This window comes from Pteropus alecto, unplaced genomic scaffold (assembly GCF_000325575.1).
Source record: "Pteropus alecto unplaced genomic scaffold, ASM32557v1 scaffold70, whole genome shotgun sequence".
NCBI lineage: Eukaryota > Metazoa > Chordata > Mammalia > Chiroptera > Pteropodidae > Pteropus > Pteropus alecto.
The window spans coordinates 2,775,280-2,792,560 of NW_006431912.1; the positions used below are offsets into that span (position 1 = coordinate 2,775,280).

The 17,281-nt window shown below is 36.3% G+C and overlaps 1 protein-coding gene across 1 annotated transcript in view; it reads left to right on the forward strand.

Annotated features, from left to right (window-relative positions):
• Positions 1-17,281, forward strand: part of ZSWIM6 (zinc finger SWIM-type containing 6) — a 168,556-nt gene that overhangs the window by 112,203 nt on the left and 39,072 nt on the right. Inside the window, exons 4-5 of the mRNA XM_006906060.3 lie at positions 6,959-7,107; positions 10,024-10,174. Coding sequence (XP_006906122.1) covers positions 6,959-7,107; positions 10,024-10,174 — 300 coding nt within the window. The remainder of the gene's footprint in view (positions 1-6,958; positions 7,108-10,023; positions 10,175-17,281) is intronic.

The window sequence follows — 17,281 nt, forward strand, 5'->3', positions numbered from 1 at the left end:
CTACACATGCACTTCTCACTGTAAGACTGTTCAGAGTCTTTAAGAACTTGGAAGTTAGATAGCCTGTTAGGATACTGGCCCCTTTGCTTTCCAACTCTGTTACTGGGGGCAAGTAACTCAATCTCTTCAGGCTTCAGTTTTCTTATTTGTAAAATGTGGGCAATAAAGAGTGCCTATTTCGTATGGTCAGGAGGGTTAGAGGAGTAAATATGAGTAGCTGTTACCAACCACCATCATTGTGATGTGGCAATTAGCATGCACCTTCATAGGCAATAGTAGATAGTTAAGGAAAATATTTGTGAACCAGATTTTTAAAAACATCTTTTAAAATAATCTGAGCAAACCATTGAAGATTGTGTAAGCATTGTAGATCTCTTTTAATAAATTTGAAGGGTTGGATTATGTAAAAATGAGACTTTCTGAGAATGTTGCATTTAAATATTTCTGTGTACCAGGTAATCAGTCGTTAATGCATTTATTAGCTAAGTAATGGAAAATGACTTACCTGTTGTATACGCTATGTTTATACTCTTTTTCAGCTAGCACTGGAGGATGTTCAAATACTTTATATTTGTATTAAATGCATGATTATTTCTATACATGAATAAGTATATTGTTGAACTTCTGAAGTAAATTTAATGAATAATAAGAGATGAGTAATAAAGTCAGATGAGGGGAAAATAATAGAGGAGGGACTATAAACCCTGACAGGCCTATTTGAGTTCCCCGAGATATATGCTGATTACAGTGCTGCTTATTTACTTCCTTGGCATTTAGCTGAAGGGAAGGTGGCTTGTTGAGGGAGCAAAGCCTAGTGCGTGCTAGGGCTCCCTCTGTCATAAGACTCCATGATAAAGAAAATCGGTTGTCCTCCAACAGTTCGTGGAGAGGATACCCCACTGTTTAATGGTAGTAGAATTATATGGACTGAGCATTGAGAATAGAAGATGATGAAGGATCTGGCAGTTTCAGCTACCTCGAAATTGTAAATTAAAATGACATTAGTCACTACCTTGAAATGAGGACTTAATTAAGAATAAAATTTAAATCTTTTTGCAAGCACATACTTATTCAGTGCACATTTTTTTCCCCCAACGGTCTTCTAGCTCTTGTCCTTTCTAAGGAAAGACTGTTTTTTGAGTCTGGATCACTGAAGTTTGCTCCCTGGCCTCTTTCTCATTGCCAGTAGTTGATGTCAGGATTTTGCCTTCAGCTCATAAGACAGGTGTACCCGTACCTTTGTAAGCCACAGGCTTCTTATTTTCTAGTTTTAACAGCAGGCACTAAAACTGTAGGAGATAGCATTCTTCAATAGGTTCCCCCAAAGAGGCCAAATTAACCACCTGTGCAGTGTAGACATCTGCTGCCTACATTCTGCCTGTATAGACTGAATTTGACAATCTAATTTTAACCAAAAAGAACACTGCTATGTAAATGTAAATAGTTAAAGCATTGATTGGACAACAGTGTTACTACTAAAGCTGTTAGGCCACAGTTAAGATGAAGCTGTAAACTAAAAAGCTGTTCGCTTCTTTCTTCGAGTTCGTTTTTTAGCAGAGTAAGAGGAGAAGGGAAGCATTAAGTTACTTATTAGAACCCAGAGCTGTGGATGAGTCCACATACCAAACAGCATAAGCCAGTGTAAAATTTACAGGATGATTTGGTGTTGCCTAATGCTTAGAAGCAACTGTTTCCATGTCATGAGACAGATATCAGTATGTCATTTAATATCCTAAAGAGGCCTTTAAAAAAAAAAAATTATTTTATATTAGTTTCAGGTATACAGTACATTGGTTCCACATTTATATAGTTTACAGACTGATCCCCCTATTACTCCAGCACCCATCTGGCTCTGCACACAGCCATTACAGTACTATTGGCTATATTCCCTATGCTGTACTCCCCATCCCCGTGACTGTTTTGTAACTACCAATTTGTACTTCTTAACTCCTTCACCTTTTTCACCCAGCTCCCTAACCCCCTCCTCCCCTCGGCAATCACCAGGTTGTCCTCTATCTGTGATAGAGGGGCCTCTGTTTGATGCCTCAGGACCTTGAATACTTTTCAGTATGAAGATCTAGAATGTGCTACCATGTTTAACATTCTCTCCAAATACAGAATTGGCCCTCCAGCCCCAACCCCCTATTTTTATCCTTGGGAAAGATTCTGATTCATTAGGTCTGAGGTGGTGCCTAAATATCTATTTTTCACAATGTGCCTCAGAAATTTGATATACTTTTAATTTTAAGAAGCAATGGGGTAAAGGAGTTTTGATTTGGGGGTAAATCAAACCTAAATCAGAACTAAATCAAGTAGCAAACAGAGGAAGCAAAGATTTGACTGGGGTTCTAATGCCCATAAATTCTTCCTCACTCTCCTCCTGTGGTATTACTTAACCAAGGTAGGGAGGGGAAATCAAATTCGCACTCCCTAGCAGGGAATGAGAGACAATTAAACTGTTTCACTTTTTTCAACAGATAATTTCACTTTCCCTGAAGGCTTGAAACCTTAAAGAATAAGCTTTGGTAATAAAATGCTCACAAAGATTAATTATACAGCTGTAAAAGTTATAGCATTTGTAATTATAAATAAGGATAAAAAATATGATAGGTTTTAATAAAACACTTTAAATTGACCATTTAATTTACATATATAGATTCTGGTTCCTGCCCAACTGGAGAAATATCTTAATAGCAAATGTATAAATACATGAATTATGTTTTTCTCTGCATACCTTTCTTAAAGCTAAATGCTGAGAAGTTTATCTTTGATTACAGGCAGCCATTAACAAGTAGAAGTAAATTTTGCAAATATACATTTTATACAAGGCTTAGGCAATATTTTAATGCTTGTAATCAAGACATATTAGGGTTTAGATAGTTAAACTTAAGCATTAAAATTTAATAAATGAATTTGCTCTTTTAGGGGGATTATTGTCATTGTAGATGTTTAATTTTCAGGTCTGTAATATATAGTACACATGTCTTATTCCTAAAAGGTTGAGTCATGTTTGAGTAAATTTATTTTATTTATCAACTAATTATCTTTGCTTGCATTATTATGACTTAAGTGAGAGGATATTTTCTACAGAGCCACATGAGATTTCTAATTTTTATTTCCTTGCTAATTTTGTATTCCTACATTATAGAATATTAGGGTTGAGGAAATGGAGACCTGAAGGAGCTTAAGTGATTTGCTGGAGAACACAGTTTTTCCAAACTGCATAGAACCGAAGTCTTCTGAATTCTAATCCAGGATTAGGCACCCCACACATCATATCCTCTCTACTTGTGTGTAGACTTTATTAGCTTATTTGCAAAAAAATTTATCTGTGGGCCATTTTCCCTCTTCATTGCCTCCTCCCTTCCCCCTATACTCAAATAAGTTAGTTCTAATACTATTTTTTCCACCCCCCCCCAAAAAAACAAAACTTAATTTTCTTAAAAACTTGAGAAAAATAATTTATGTATTTATGCATTTGCTATTAGATATCTTTCTATCTGGACAAGAATAAAAATATGTATATAGATTAAATGATTCATTAAAGAAATTTTGAGATCTATCTTGTATGTTTAAAATGTGATTATATTTTAAAACCTATTAGAGTTTAAGGAAAAATTAATTGTGTAATTCAAGTCAAATAAAAGTGAATCCTAGATTATTTTTTCTAGCACTTCTGTCTCTTAGTATGAAAAAAACAAAGGTTAAGTATATCCTGAAGTTTGGGGAGAGTGTCTGAATGTCGACCCCTTTGCCACTTTAGGCCAAGGAGAAGACTGAGATTTTCTCTAAATTGAATTCAAATCTACTTAAAATATTTGGATATTTCTGTGGCAGACAGAAACTCTAGGTCTCACTAGGCTCTGACCTAAGCACAGAAGGGTAGCATGCCTCAGCCACACCTCAAGACAGTTAGTCTCTGTCTACGTCCTCTGTAGTGGGACTCCTTGGAGATCTTGGCCTTTAGTGCCCAACAGAGAACAACTGTAAAAATCGCAAAAGTTGAGTGAAGTAACCACAGTGAGGCTAGAAATCACATTTATTTAGCTCAGTTCATCAGGAGGAACAGTAAGAGTTGCATAATCAGTAGCTTGTCAGAGTTTTCCCTAAGAAGATAAAGAGGGACGTGTCACATTTCCCAGAAAGATTTAAAAAAAGATATTGGGAAGAACTTAAGTATAAAAATTGTCACCCTGTAGTTTAGTTGTTTTGAAAGTCTCGGTGCATTTAGGTAAAGACTTTATACCTAGCTTTGTGCATGTGTGCGTACGTTTCCCTCTCTGTGTGTCTGTCTTTTCCTCGAATCGGGGATTGGCTGAATTAGGCCCTCTGAATCCCTGTGGGATAAAGATGTAGCCCCAGTAGTTAACTCTTCACAACGTTGTTGTGCCTTAAATCTTCCTGTACAAGAGAAACACCCTAACAAATGCCTATAAACATCCCAGTATCTTTCCATAAATTTATCTTTGATGTACAGTTCATAACACTTGCCTCTAGGATTCAGACTTTAGCTCCAAGGTTCTGGGATATAGTCTTCCACAGCGGAGAGAATCAGGAGACTGGATTTGGCAGTGTGGCTGCAGATAGGTCATAACCATTCTGAACCTGTTTTCTTCTCCTTCCTAAGAATGGAGATCGTTCTACAGAATACTCACCTCCAGGGGACATTGTGAGGAGAAAATGAGATAATGTATGTGAGAATGCTTTAGTGTGGCTCTTTTTTGATAGGAATCCTCAGAGGCCAGGGATGTATGCATGCCTTTCTCCTTCCTCTTGTCCCTCCTTCCTCCCAATACTTGATTCAAAATATCATCTTCACTGTTCTCTTATATATTTTTGCTTCCCAATTCATCCTCTCTGTGGTTCCAGAATTTTAAAGGTATGAAAAGGTGTATTTAGTGAGGAACCACCTTCCCTCATATAACTAGGTTACTCATGCTAAACATTTTTTCAAGATATTTTATACATGTGTATGGAAATGTTAACTCATAAGCTCTTTTTTAAAACCTTACTATTTACACAAAAATGTGGTGCACTCTGTGGACTTTTCTTCACCTTGATTTTTTTTTCAATCAACAGTATATCCTGAATATCTTTCCATTGTGGTAATAGAGAATCTCCACATTTATTTTCATGGATGCTTAATATTCCATGGTAGGAATGTTGAAATTGATGTACATCAGGACAAAACATCTTTTACTATCTAGAGTATTCCATTCTTTCACTTTGTATAACCTTATCATGAATCCCCATTCATTACTCTTGGGGGTGGCGGGGACTAAGTTCCTCACTTGCTAAGGCTATCAGGGTCTGGCCATTCTATTCTCCAGGATTGTTTTGGTATTGCTTTTTCCCTCATCTTCTACTTTGGTGTTCCATGGACATGAACTATCTTATATTTTGTCACTATACGGTGTCCTTTCCCACTTGAGACCTCAGTCTAAGCTCTTACTGTCACATACAGACCCATTCTGTCCTTTCCCTTCCTTTAGTTAACATCTAATCTAATCTCAGCTCAGATTCCATTTCCTCAAGGTATGTTTATCCTGACATTCCAAGGCCAGGTCAGAGCTCTCTGATAGTCTCTCCTGGCACCTTATTCTCTTCCTTTGAGCAATTATTACCACTTATTATATGTTTATATATGACTATTAGATGAGTATTTATCTCACACACTAAAAAGTGTTAGTGTTTCTTACATAGTGAATTGCAACCCAATAATGGTTATGAAATCCATTTTAAAAATAATAACAAGCCCTTCTAAAAAATGGAATAGAAGATATCAGACCTCTTCACTTAGAGTATTTTTCTTCATCATACCTTGCTTCAGATTAATAGATAGATGTGACCATATAAACATCCAGATACAAAGGTATATTGGGCATGATAACAATTGTTTTTTTTATTGTGGGTCTCAGTCAAAATAGTTTCAAAGCCATTGAACTAGATGGTAAATTCTGTGGGGACAGGAATTCTGTCTGTTTTGTAAACTGTTCTATCTCTACATCTAGCAGAGGGCACTCAGTAAATATGCTCGCTGAATGAATGTATACCTTTTCAGGGAGGTTCACAGACCCAGTGCCTAGCTCCTTAGGGACTGAAGGACTCTGGTTCTAAGCAGATGTTAATCATTATTTCCTTGACCAATTGAGTCTACATTAGGTCATTAGAATAAAAGTAATATAAAACAATACCTACAAATGTATCTTTTTAAAGAATGAACATTATTGATGAAGGTTCTTAGATTTAATTTTTTTTGTATTACTTATGAATCTTAGGCCTTACATAGGGCTTATTACATAGCTGTTATCTTTTGTGTGTACTTCAGCAATAAAATATTTACGCACTTTGGCAAGGTGATACGACAACCTGGTTGAGTACGACAGCTGCACTGCCTGTTCCCATGTGGCTTGATTTCCCTTTTTAATCTTCAGTTTTCTGCAACTAAAGACTTATGTCAGCATGTAGTTTATATAGTAGCAGATAATGGTGAGAGCTTCTTGAATTAACATAGTAAAGAATGACACATCTACTGAATTTACTTGGTTTCATATTTTCCTAATGTCTCTGAAAACATTTAAATAACATGTCTTACACAGTAGAGCTTTAGAAACAATGCATATTTACAGTGAGACATTTTTGCGACTTTTTTTTATTTTGAAAGAACCTGTAAGTTCAGCTCCAAAGGTATGGTCTCTGATCTTAAAAAATGGAAATATTTCAGTTTTAAAGTAATCTGCATTTTGGCTTAGCACAAATCAGGAAAGTCCTGGAAATAAAAGAATTATTCCTATATTTATTTTCAGTCATAAATTTATATGTATAATTGAAATTGAGATTGGGTTCAAAAGTGTTTAGGCAAAAACTACAGAATCTTAATTATTTTCAAGTTTGTTATCAGAACCTTTGTAGCACAGAGTTCTTATCTAGCATATGTGTTTTTTCTTTTTATTTCTAGGTGCTCCTGATCCAACAGCAGGTGCTAGTATAGATGATGAAAACTGCTGGCACTTAGATGAAGAGCAAGTTCAAGAACAGGTTAAACTGTTTCTTTCCCAGGGCGGGTACCACGGATCAGGGAAGCAGCTTAATTTGCTCTTTGCAAAGGTATGATTGTTTATTTTAAAATAAATATTCTAAATGTATACATATATTAAAAAGTATCTTTATATGATCATGTTTACTATAGGGTAAAGACTTTTTTAAAAAATATTTTTTAATGGTGTCTAAGGTTAATAAGGATCTTCTGTGTTGTTACACAGCCCTTAATTTGCTTAGGTGTCCTTAGATGTGGGGCATTTTTGTCTCTCGGTTTCTGTTAATAAAATGGTAACAATTTATACAATTTTGAAAAACCTTTCAATACCAAAAACAATATAAATAACTTAATGTTATTTAAAATGCCCTCATTTCAATTTTTCTCTTTTTTTTTGGTTAATTTCCCAAGTAGAACATAACCTTGAATACAGCCCTAAAAAGGTGCTTTATATATTTAGTCTAATGTCAGTGTTTAAATTTGTTTCAAAAGCATAGACTTTGGAGTCATGCAGACCTGGATTTAAATCTAAGTTCTAAATCTTACTAGGTGTATGTATGAACCTTGGAAAGTTATTTAAATCAGTTTCCTCATCTTTAAAATTAGTTCATAATAGCATTATCTCTTCAAGTTGTCGTGATCATGGTACTAAATGATAATGATGTCTAACATGTAGTGGGCCTTGGTAAATGTTAATTTCATCAACAAAATTTGATTGGCCTAAGACAAAGTTAACTTCGTTTTAAGTTATGTCTGAGCAGAAGCTGTATCTGTTGCTTTGCATAAAACTTTTAGTACCATGAATATAATTATAAATACTGAATAAAATGCTTTTTTATTAGTATTAAATCAGTGTCTTTTCATTGGGAAGATTTTTTTTTAGTTTAGGAGAAATAAACTCTGTTACTTGTTATGGCAGAAGATAGTGTATTCTGATTCATCAGTACCCTCTTAATATTTACCTATATACCATACATAGGTTGCCAGTTTTCCAAGATTTAGATTACAACAAAATACATTTAACTCTAAAACTACTTCACACATGATTTAATCATTCTTTGATAACTCATAGACATTTCAAACTCTTGCAATGCTTCAGAGTCAACAGTCTGAAAATTGCCATTAGGCTATAGATGTCCTACTTGAGTATTGGTTAATAGTTCTGGTTTATATGCTTAATAATAAAGCATTTATTTTCATTGCTATATCTAGCTGAGTAATAGGTTGTAGAAATTTATCAGAAAAGTAAACATTAAGTTAAATTTGTGGTGGTCATATTAAAGGTTTAGTATATTTAGACACACAGGAAAGTATTTCATAGATTCTCATGGCAGCAGAGACTAAGTACATTGTGGCCTAGTGGAAAAAAAGTGAAAGAGGTATTAGACCAGCTAGCAGTTGGTATTTTTATCCCTATACATGATGTATACATTATATATGCTGTAAGAAGTAATAGTAACATCTCATTTTGGAAACGGCATAACTTTTAGAGTTAACTAGGGTTAAGACAGATCTAGGTTCTGATCCCAGTTGTTCCTCGTCCTTTGGGCAAGTTACTTGACTTTTCTGAGGCATGGTTTTTTTAATTTATAAAATGGGGATTATAATCTGGTCTGCTGTATTTGGTATAAAGATTAATGGTAAGTATAAATGTAAAACTCTTTTTAGCACAATGTCCAATAAATGGAAAGTGCCTTTCTTTCTCTTGGTCTTCATCTGTTCATGACTTTAGTGCTTCCATATTGGTAGTAAATTTTTTGTAAGATTATTGAAATAACCTTCCTGGAAGCAAAACCCTTGTGATGCAGTGTAGAAGTACTTTTGAGTTCTGTACAAGGCTCATATTCTAAAGCCTGTGAGGGGTTTCCATCAGCTGCCAGGGTGTACAAGCTTGAGGCAGGATCTGTTGATCTGGAGGTTTGAGTTGCTTTATTGGAGATCTGCCATTTACTCCTTTATTTGCCTTTCACATAGAGAGAATCTTGAATTAATGGACTCACCTCTCCTTTCTCACTGCTTGTGACCTTGCTCTAGTAATTCCTACAGGGAGAACTGGTGTTCAGCAAGGGTTCTTATTTGTTGAACACAGAGCTCTACATGCTTTTGGAATGGATAGATTCCTTTCATTTAGGGTTTCCTGTAGGGAGACTTAGCTTTCTGTTTCTTTTTTTCCTTTCTTTTATTTGGGAAATGCAGCACAAGAGTAATGGACAGAGCTTGAGGTTACAGTTTGAGGGGCTGAGGTAACTTTCTAGGTCATTGGTTATAATTCTTCTTCATGGATCTCTCATTTAGAGCCTAGAGTTCTTGAACCTACAGCCCTTTCCATTTCCTCTTACCATTGCAGAAACAATCCCACGTAAAGGAAGAAGCATGATATTGCTCTTAATGTCAAAAAACGTCAGTGACAGAATTTACTGAAATTTACCTTAAAAACTGAGGACTTGCACAACTCTGAATTTACCAAAAACTGTTGAATTGTACAGTTTAAATTGGTGAATTGTGTGGTATATGAATTACGTCTCAATAAAGCTTTTTAAAAAATAACCAAAGAACAGATGCTATTATAAACATTATCAGATTAATATAGAAGATCCCTAAAGAATTCTCAGTAGACTGCTTTAGGCCCTGCTGCTTTGGTGGCAATCAGTTTGAGAGTCAGGAAGATGCCAGAATGCTTTGTCTTGTTTGTTTTGGTATTGTTTTACTGTAGGCTGGCAATTTTTTTTTTTTTTTTTGAATTGGGAAGTTAGCCAAATTTCTTTCCTCATGCAGATTCCAAAGCATAATTTAAAAAGTTAATGGTTAGTTCTCTAAATAAATTGCCATTTAGGATAGAGACCAGTTTTTAACAACTTTTGTACACTTTAAGAGGGCTGGTGTCAAGACTTAACCTCCCCTGTCACCAAGAAAAAATAAAGTGGTCTGTCTCTGTATTGCTGTTTGTTTTTGAACATTTTTCTAAAGGTCTGTTTTTTCCCCACTAGGTGCGAGAGATGTTAAAGATGAGGGACTCTAATGGGGCCCGCATGTTGACGTTGATAACAGAGCAGTTCATGGCTGACCCTCGTCTGTCACTTTGGAGGCCACAAGGCACTGCGATGACTGACAAATATAGGCAGCTCTGGGATGAGCTGGGTAAATATAAATTTACTGACATGTTGCCATTGACTTATATGGATAAAGACCATGTTGAATGTTTAAAGAACATGGTCAAACTATTGCTGAAGAAAGAGCTGCTGATATATGAACTTGTTGCCATTATACACCATTTAGAAAGAATAGGAAAAATAAGGACATTGTGGGACACAGTCTTGGCAGGGTTTTGGGGGAATTGTCTGATCTTGAGGGGAATGCGAGCACAGAAATCTGCCTTTAAATATTTGAAAAAAGTAGTTACATCATTTTAAAATCGGTATTTTGTATAATAGAGCTGGTTACTTGTTTCTAAAATAATATTGTAATCAGTTCAGCTAAAATTTGGCCATTTTCTCCTTTTCCCTATGTTAAAAGTATCAAAAGTAGTTTAAACATTCATTTTACATCTTGACTGCTACAGACTTAGATGAATTGTTGACTGTCAGAATGGAAAAGATACAGCAAACTCTAATTTTTATTGCTTCCCAAATCCTTGGTGGTAAAGATATCAGTGTAGCAGGTGGTTGAAAAATGAGAAGTCTATTAGTCATGTCCACTGGGAAATTTTGGGGGCTGACATTTGTTACCTAATAATGCTCATTGCTAGGGAATTAATAATGTATTTGTTATTTTGTCTTCCTACTAAGAAATCTATGGGTGACAAATGGAATTTTTGACAAATATCAGTGCCTGTATTAATTTCGATTTCTGAATATATTTACTAAAAGATCTTGGTCTCAATGCAATTGAGTAGCAGAACTCTTCACTCATATTCTCTCTTCCTCCTGACTAATGATAGAACACACATGCTGATTGATCCCACATCTAGTCTAGACCAAGAGATGCTGTTGTTCATGAAGATATCACATGATCATAATTGGAAGGGACCTTTGAGGTGAACTCTTTCACAGATAGGGAAATTAAAGTCTGGGGAGGTTAGGAGACTTCCACGAGATGTAGCAACTTGGTAAAGAATTTGACGTCCAAGTTTCCTTTTTCCTGTTAATAGAATGTGTGTTCAGGACCTTGGCTGTGAGTGGCAGTCTGCCCATCTAATTTTGGTATTTTCTTTGTGTCACGTGAAATAATGGTAATGACCTTCCCAATTAATCTGTAACTACAGTAGATAGTTTCAGTATATCGGAAGGGTGTTTGAGGGCACAGTGTGGTAGTGGGGGGACACAGGTATAATGCATGGTTTAAATAACTAGAATACTGAGCAATTTACTTTTCCAAGTAAACTCTTTTCGATTTTGTTACTGTACAGTAAATGCTAAATTGAGTAGTTGGTTTATGACAGTAGAAAGGACTAGCATTAAAAAAATTATAGTGAAAGGAATCATTTAAAGAAAACTTATTGTATTAATATTAAATGAATAAAATTTAATCCATTTTCCATTTGCCCCGAGAATACTTGCCAGCAGCGCTTGAGGCTGCAGCGTTTACCCCAAGATAACTCACAGATTACAGTCCTAACTTTACCCCCAAAGTTTGCCACGAATATCTCTCTTTTATTGTTATTTTTGCATCACTCTTGTATGTCCATAGTCTTTGGAAACAAATGACATCATTCTATTTATAGCATTCTGTTTTTAGCAGTGGTATTTCCATTTACAAAGTATAGTAATTCTCAATCATGGAAAATATCAAATCCTAGAAAATGTAGCATTGCTACACGTGACATTAACATCCTTCTCAAACAGTTGTTAGCCAAAGGTTCATTTGATGAATCCGATTATGTATACATTTCTGTTACATTAAGATTAGAGACAAGTTCCGTTTAGAAATAACTCCAGGAACAATTTTTATATTTTATTTTCACAGTGAAAACCAGTCAGATTTGCTTCAGCCTCAAAGAGCATGTTTATGTAAAATTAAATTAGCACTAGCAGCAGTTGCACTTTTTTTTTCCCCTAAATGGGAAATGGGCTAAAGAACTTTGGTACTTAGAGAAGCTTAGAATTACAAATAACTAATTAGGAAGAAAATATGATTAAATTTTTTGGCTACCCCCCAAAAAAATACAAGTGATATAGTCAGAATTTCTGTAGTTCACATTTAATCCATTAGTCACAGCTTTTCCAAGTTGGTTTTGAAAATTACATACCTCAACCTTCAGTTCAAAGTACAAATTCTCATTGGGTGGACGTTTCTACCAGCTGATTGTAGTTGTAGCCTCTGATAGACTACTTTCCAGTTATGGGCCAGGCTCTATTCAAGGTCTTTGATTTCAGTCCAGGATGAAGACTACATCTTACCCTTGTTTTCTTTTTTTACACGTGCCCCCCTACACACCCATCCCCAATTATTACTTGGCGGCTACAGATTCTCCTATGTATTCTGATGACAAGCAGAGGTCACTTGCCATTTTAATGGGGTCTAAGTTCTGTGGAGAATCCCACATAGAAGTAATGATAACTATTACATCTTAATAGTCATTCACCAAAAAATTAACTAAAAGTTGCTTCTGAACTACAAAACGAAAGGAGTTTGGTTCTTAATAAAATGGGGGAATTTGACTTTGTGCCCCTGCGCAGGGCTCTCATTGCTTCAAGGCTCTGCTTTGGAATTAAATGCTGAGCACTGCCAGATGCCAGACATTGAGAAGAGGCTGAGTTTTGTCGGCAAATGGGATCTGCAAGTTAATTGGTGTTTTCTGCAGGCTTCTGGCTGTGAAATGAAATTGGAAGCCCTTTAGCCACATGGATAATACAGGACCTGAATACAAATGTCACATGTCACCATCAGGACCCACTGTGAGACAATAGTGTTCCCACTCCAACACTGCGCCATTACAGATCATTTAAATATGGGGATTACATTTAAACTAAAAGCCCCATTTGCCTTTTACTGCAATTTAAATGTCCTCTTAGCAAAAGCTAAGTGACAAATTAAATGAAAAAAGTGCCCACATTTTTAAAGCTGTAATGCAAAACAACCTTTTATTGCTTCTCATGTGCCACGAATGAATCATTATACTTGTCAACCCTAAACCAAGCCATAATTGGAGCAGCTACTGTTATCAAAGTGGGGCCGCTCTGTGACAGCTTAATAAAGCTGAAACTGTTAAATTAAATTTCAGATGCTTAACTCCTTAGCACCAGTGGATTTGATGGGTCCATTTCTGGCAATGGCCAATACACCAGGAAAAAAAAGATTCCTGGCAAGAAAACCTTAATCTGATGAAAGTGTACAAGTAAGAATATCTCAGCCAAGTAACTCTGCTACTTGGCAAAGGGTTTTGGAGACATTAGATTGTTAGCCAGATTACAAAATTTTATTTTTTCATAGGATCAGATATCCTCCTCCCTAAGATTTACAATATTCCAAGTATATGGGATTTATTAAAATTGATGTGTTAGTGTTTCAAAATTAGTTTTAAAAATAACATTAACTTTTTCTCTCTTTCAAATAAATAATGTAAACTTTTTTGATGTAGCAACAGGCCCAATTTCTTTCTCCTTGCTCTGGCTAACAAAGGGGCTCATTATGCTCAGATCTTCCTTTCTAAAGTAAGTGTCTAAGGTAGTCATTTGGTCTGAGTTAATTTTTGTGATTTACTCCCTGATTTTCATAATGTAGTATGAAATAAATACAGTTGCATATTATTAAGCTCCTGTTTAGTGCATTTCATTTGCAGATACATTTATCTTGTATGTGTATCAGTTTTTCATATATTAGCTTTACTTTCTCTACTTGATGTTCATTTTCCTAAACATACGGCAGCCTTCTCAAGATGAGTGTTGTGTCATGATCAGCTATGAGAAAATGTGTACATTAAAATCTTAATACAGAAAGCCCATTGCAGTGGTAGAGGCTGCACATTTGATAGAGGCTACACATTTAGTAGAGCTATAGAACACACCTCTTCAATTGCAGCCTTTCTTCTGTGATATGCAAATTTTCTGGAAAACAGGTCCCATATATAACCCTTGGATTTCAAAGAACAACCCATCTCCGACTGGTGGATTGGTAGTGAGCACTCCTACTGTTAGCCCTAATGTCTGTCTGTTCAGTGCACTTAATTACCATGGGGGTCTTTAGGGACGAGGGGATGTATTGTAACCTCTCATCTGTGTTGATGGGTCTCTTTTCCTTAAATGTCTTCCTAGACTATAATTTCACTTTGCTTCATAAAACTATAGGTTGTGGCTGCCAGTCTATTAAAACCTGATTAAAATGGATGTCATTAGAGGAAGCAGTTAAATAAGATTTAATTACAGTTTTATCACAGGGAAAAATTCTTAAATTTTCATTTTCAAATATTGCATAATATGTTTTTCTTCCCTCAGATTTTAAACTTTACTTCTCTCTGAGCTGAGTCATGTGTTTTGCTTTCTGTCATGTAAGTAAACCCTGTTTCTTAGGGAAAGGCCACTGCAAGAGCCTTGGCTACTCTGAACTGTGCTCATTCAGTTCACAGGAATGAGATGGTACCTCTCAGAGTTCTTTTCAGAGCTTTTGATCTAGGTACCTAACTCTATGTGAGCAGAAATAGCCATAGTTAGATGTTTCTTTCTAGTTTGAATTTCATTGTAAGGTTAGTTTGACCACTGTTTATTTATTAAGCAACAGCTATAATATTTCTGGATAGATTGAGAGGGTATGTACATTCAGGGCACTTGGAATCAGCATAAATCTGTATTTAACAGTGGAGAACTTAGTCCAACCATTGGGACCACATTTAGTTAAAATACTAAAAATTACCTAAATGGACCTAGAGAACACTGTCCCTCTACCTTCCTAGATACAAGTACTCATCTCTGTGAGCCTGTTCTGTACCCACACACATTATTCTTGAATAAGGGAGAAAACACACTTAAGTCATACATTCAAAAAGATACACTAAGTAATTTAGGAGAGCCTTTGTGCACAGCTAGAAATAAGATTCTAAAGGCTCTGCCTTGGAGGTAATTGTGGAGAAATTTCTGGGAAATGCCATCTTATATCTCTGAAAGCAGTAGGCTTAGTGATCCCCCACCCTCCCTCACCCTCCACCACACACACACCCCACTGTTTGAGCACCTTACTTAATTTCTATGGTAAATTCAAACTCAAGCTTTACACATTTTGGAGTTGATAGTGGTTAGTGAATGGCTAAGGAGGAACTGCTTCTCATTGAGAAACTAGGAAGCATTCCAGTGTGGTTTGCCATATAAGTAGTTACCTCTTTGCTGGTGCCATGGAGAAAACAGCAATTCCCAGAGCCCTGTTGTGGCAAAAATGTATCAGTACAGACTTGGAAGCTTCCATGTACCTGGGACTGTAGAATGTAATCCTGATGAACCACATTATCAGGGATTGCTTGTTACCCTACGAGTTTGTCTTCCCTGGGCACAAGGAGAATACAGCTTTACCACTTATACCACCTCAGTGCCCTCTTGTTAACTCTTCTTCCTAGAAGTCTTATTGTGATTTCTCTGTATCGGTATGTCTTTAAGCAGTGCTATGTCCAGAGGAATAGATGTATTAAATATTTGATTTTACTGTTGACGATGGTACTGGTAGTAAGAAGGGATTATAGAGATGCAACCATCAGGAGACATGAGAAATTAGAACAGGCATGAATAAACTGAGGAGCACTTTGATAGGGTTATTTAATCACATCTTGGTACAGATATGTGTACAGACTGAATTTAACATGGTTTTACAAGATGTTCATGGAGGTGATTTTAGGGTAGAAGTAGTGAGAATACTCCAGAAAGAAAGAATAATGTGAACAAAGACAGGGATGAGCTCAATGAGGGAAAGGGTATTCATTATAAAAAATTTTGCCTTTAGGATTTTCAATCCAACCTTGTTGTTCTTCCCTGTTAACTTCAAAGTGAAGAGAGAAAGAGAGTAGACATTACAGAATATAGATTTTTGCTTTGTTTTATTTCCCATTGGTCCAGCTACTAAAGATAACACAGATGCCAACACTTACTTATCAGGCACTATGTTGAGCACTTAATTTATGCATTATTTTATTTAATTTTTAAAACAACCCTGTGAGGTAGGTACAGTTGTTAGCCTTAATTTTATAGCCAAGATAACTGAGGCTTAAAGAGACTACTTGCCTGAGATCATAGCAGCAGAGCAGGAATTTTATCCAGATTTCATTGATTCCAAAGACTTAACCACCGAACTAGACACTGTCCTCACCTTATTTTAAAAGACTGTAAAATGCCTCTCTGTCAGGCAGTCTCTCTGCTCAGAGTAGAGCAGTGGCAATGTGAAGCTCACCTAGACGGCCATACCATCTCATAAAACTGCCTGGCCTGCTCTGCCTACTCATGGTCCTGTGGCCCTGATAGCAGTAGTCAGCAGAGCTTACCTAGTTGCATATCTGCCTTTCCGGAGTCACTAACTTCAGACTCCGAAAAAACAAGCACATTAATGCGGAATAGCCAAATACATGTCATTGATTGAGAACTGTGTTATATAATAAACTGAAGCTTATCATAAAATGCAGATACTACATACTGCAAGTGGGATACAGTGAATTTTTTATCTCATTTTCCAGTCCCCTTTGCCAAGGAGCCAATGAAAACCCTAGTCTATATCAGTCCCTAATGATAACACGGTTGTCAACACTTGTTTGCCCGATGTGGTCTCTAGGCTCTGCAGACCCCTCCTGCACAGGGGCTGGGCTGTCCTGCTCTGAACAGTGTCGTGCCCTCCTGTCTCAGTCTCTGCTTTCCCCCTCATTATTCAGAGCTCCCTCTAAATACAGAGGCTTTGTCAATTGTATTGCTCAGGAGGTTTTGCTTCCCTCCAGCGCTGTTCTCAGAATGCAGTCTACTGCTGGGTCTTCACTACTGGGGCCTGGTTTCTTTTTCTGTTGTGTGGGGCTACTGCTTTCTGTCTCTTAAAACTGAGGCTTTTGTATTCTTGAGTCAGAGGCCTCTGGGTTCTGCTTTGCTGAGGATGGGAAGGAGGGGTTTATTCTCTGCTTCTTTAAGTAGGCAGAATAATTTCTAATTTGGGTCAGAAGTTAACCAAAAGAGAGAATGCATATTTCTAAACAGTGAGCCAAACCTATGATAAATACTTCCTGTGTAATACTATCAACCATCCTTTTCTTGACTGCAACTTCTAGGGTTTAATTAACCATTCAGTACCCTG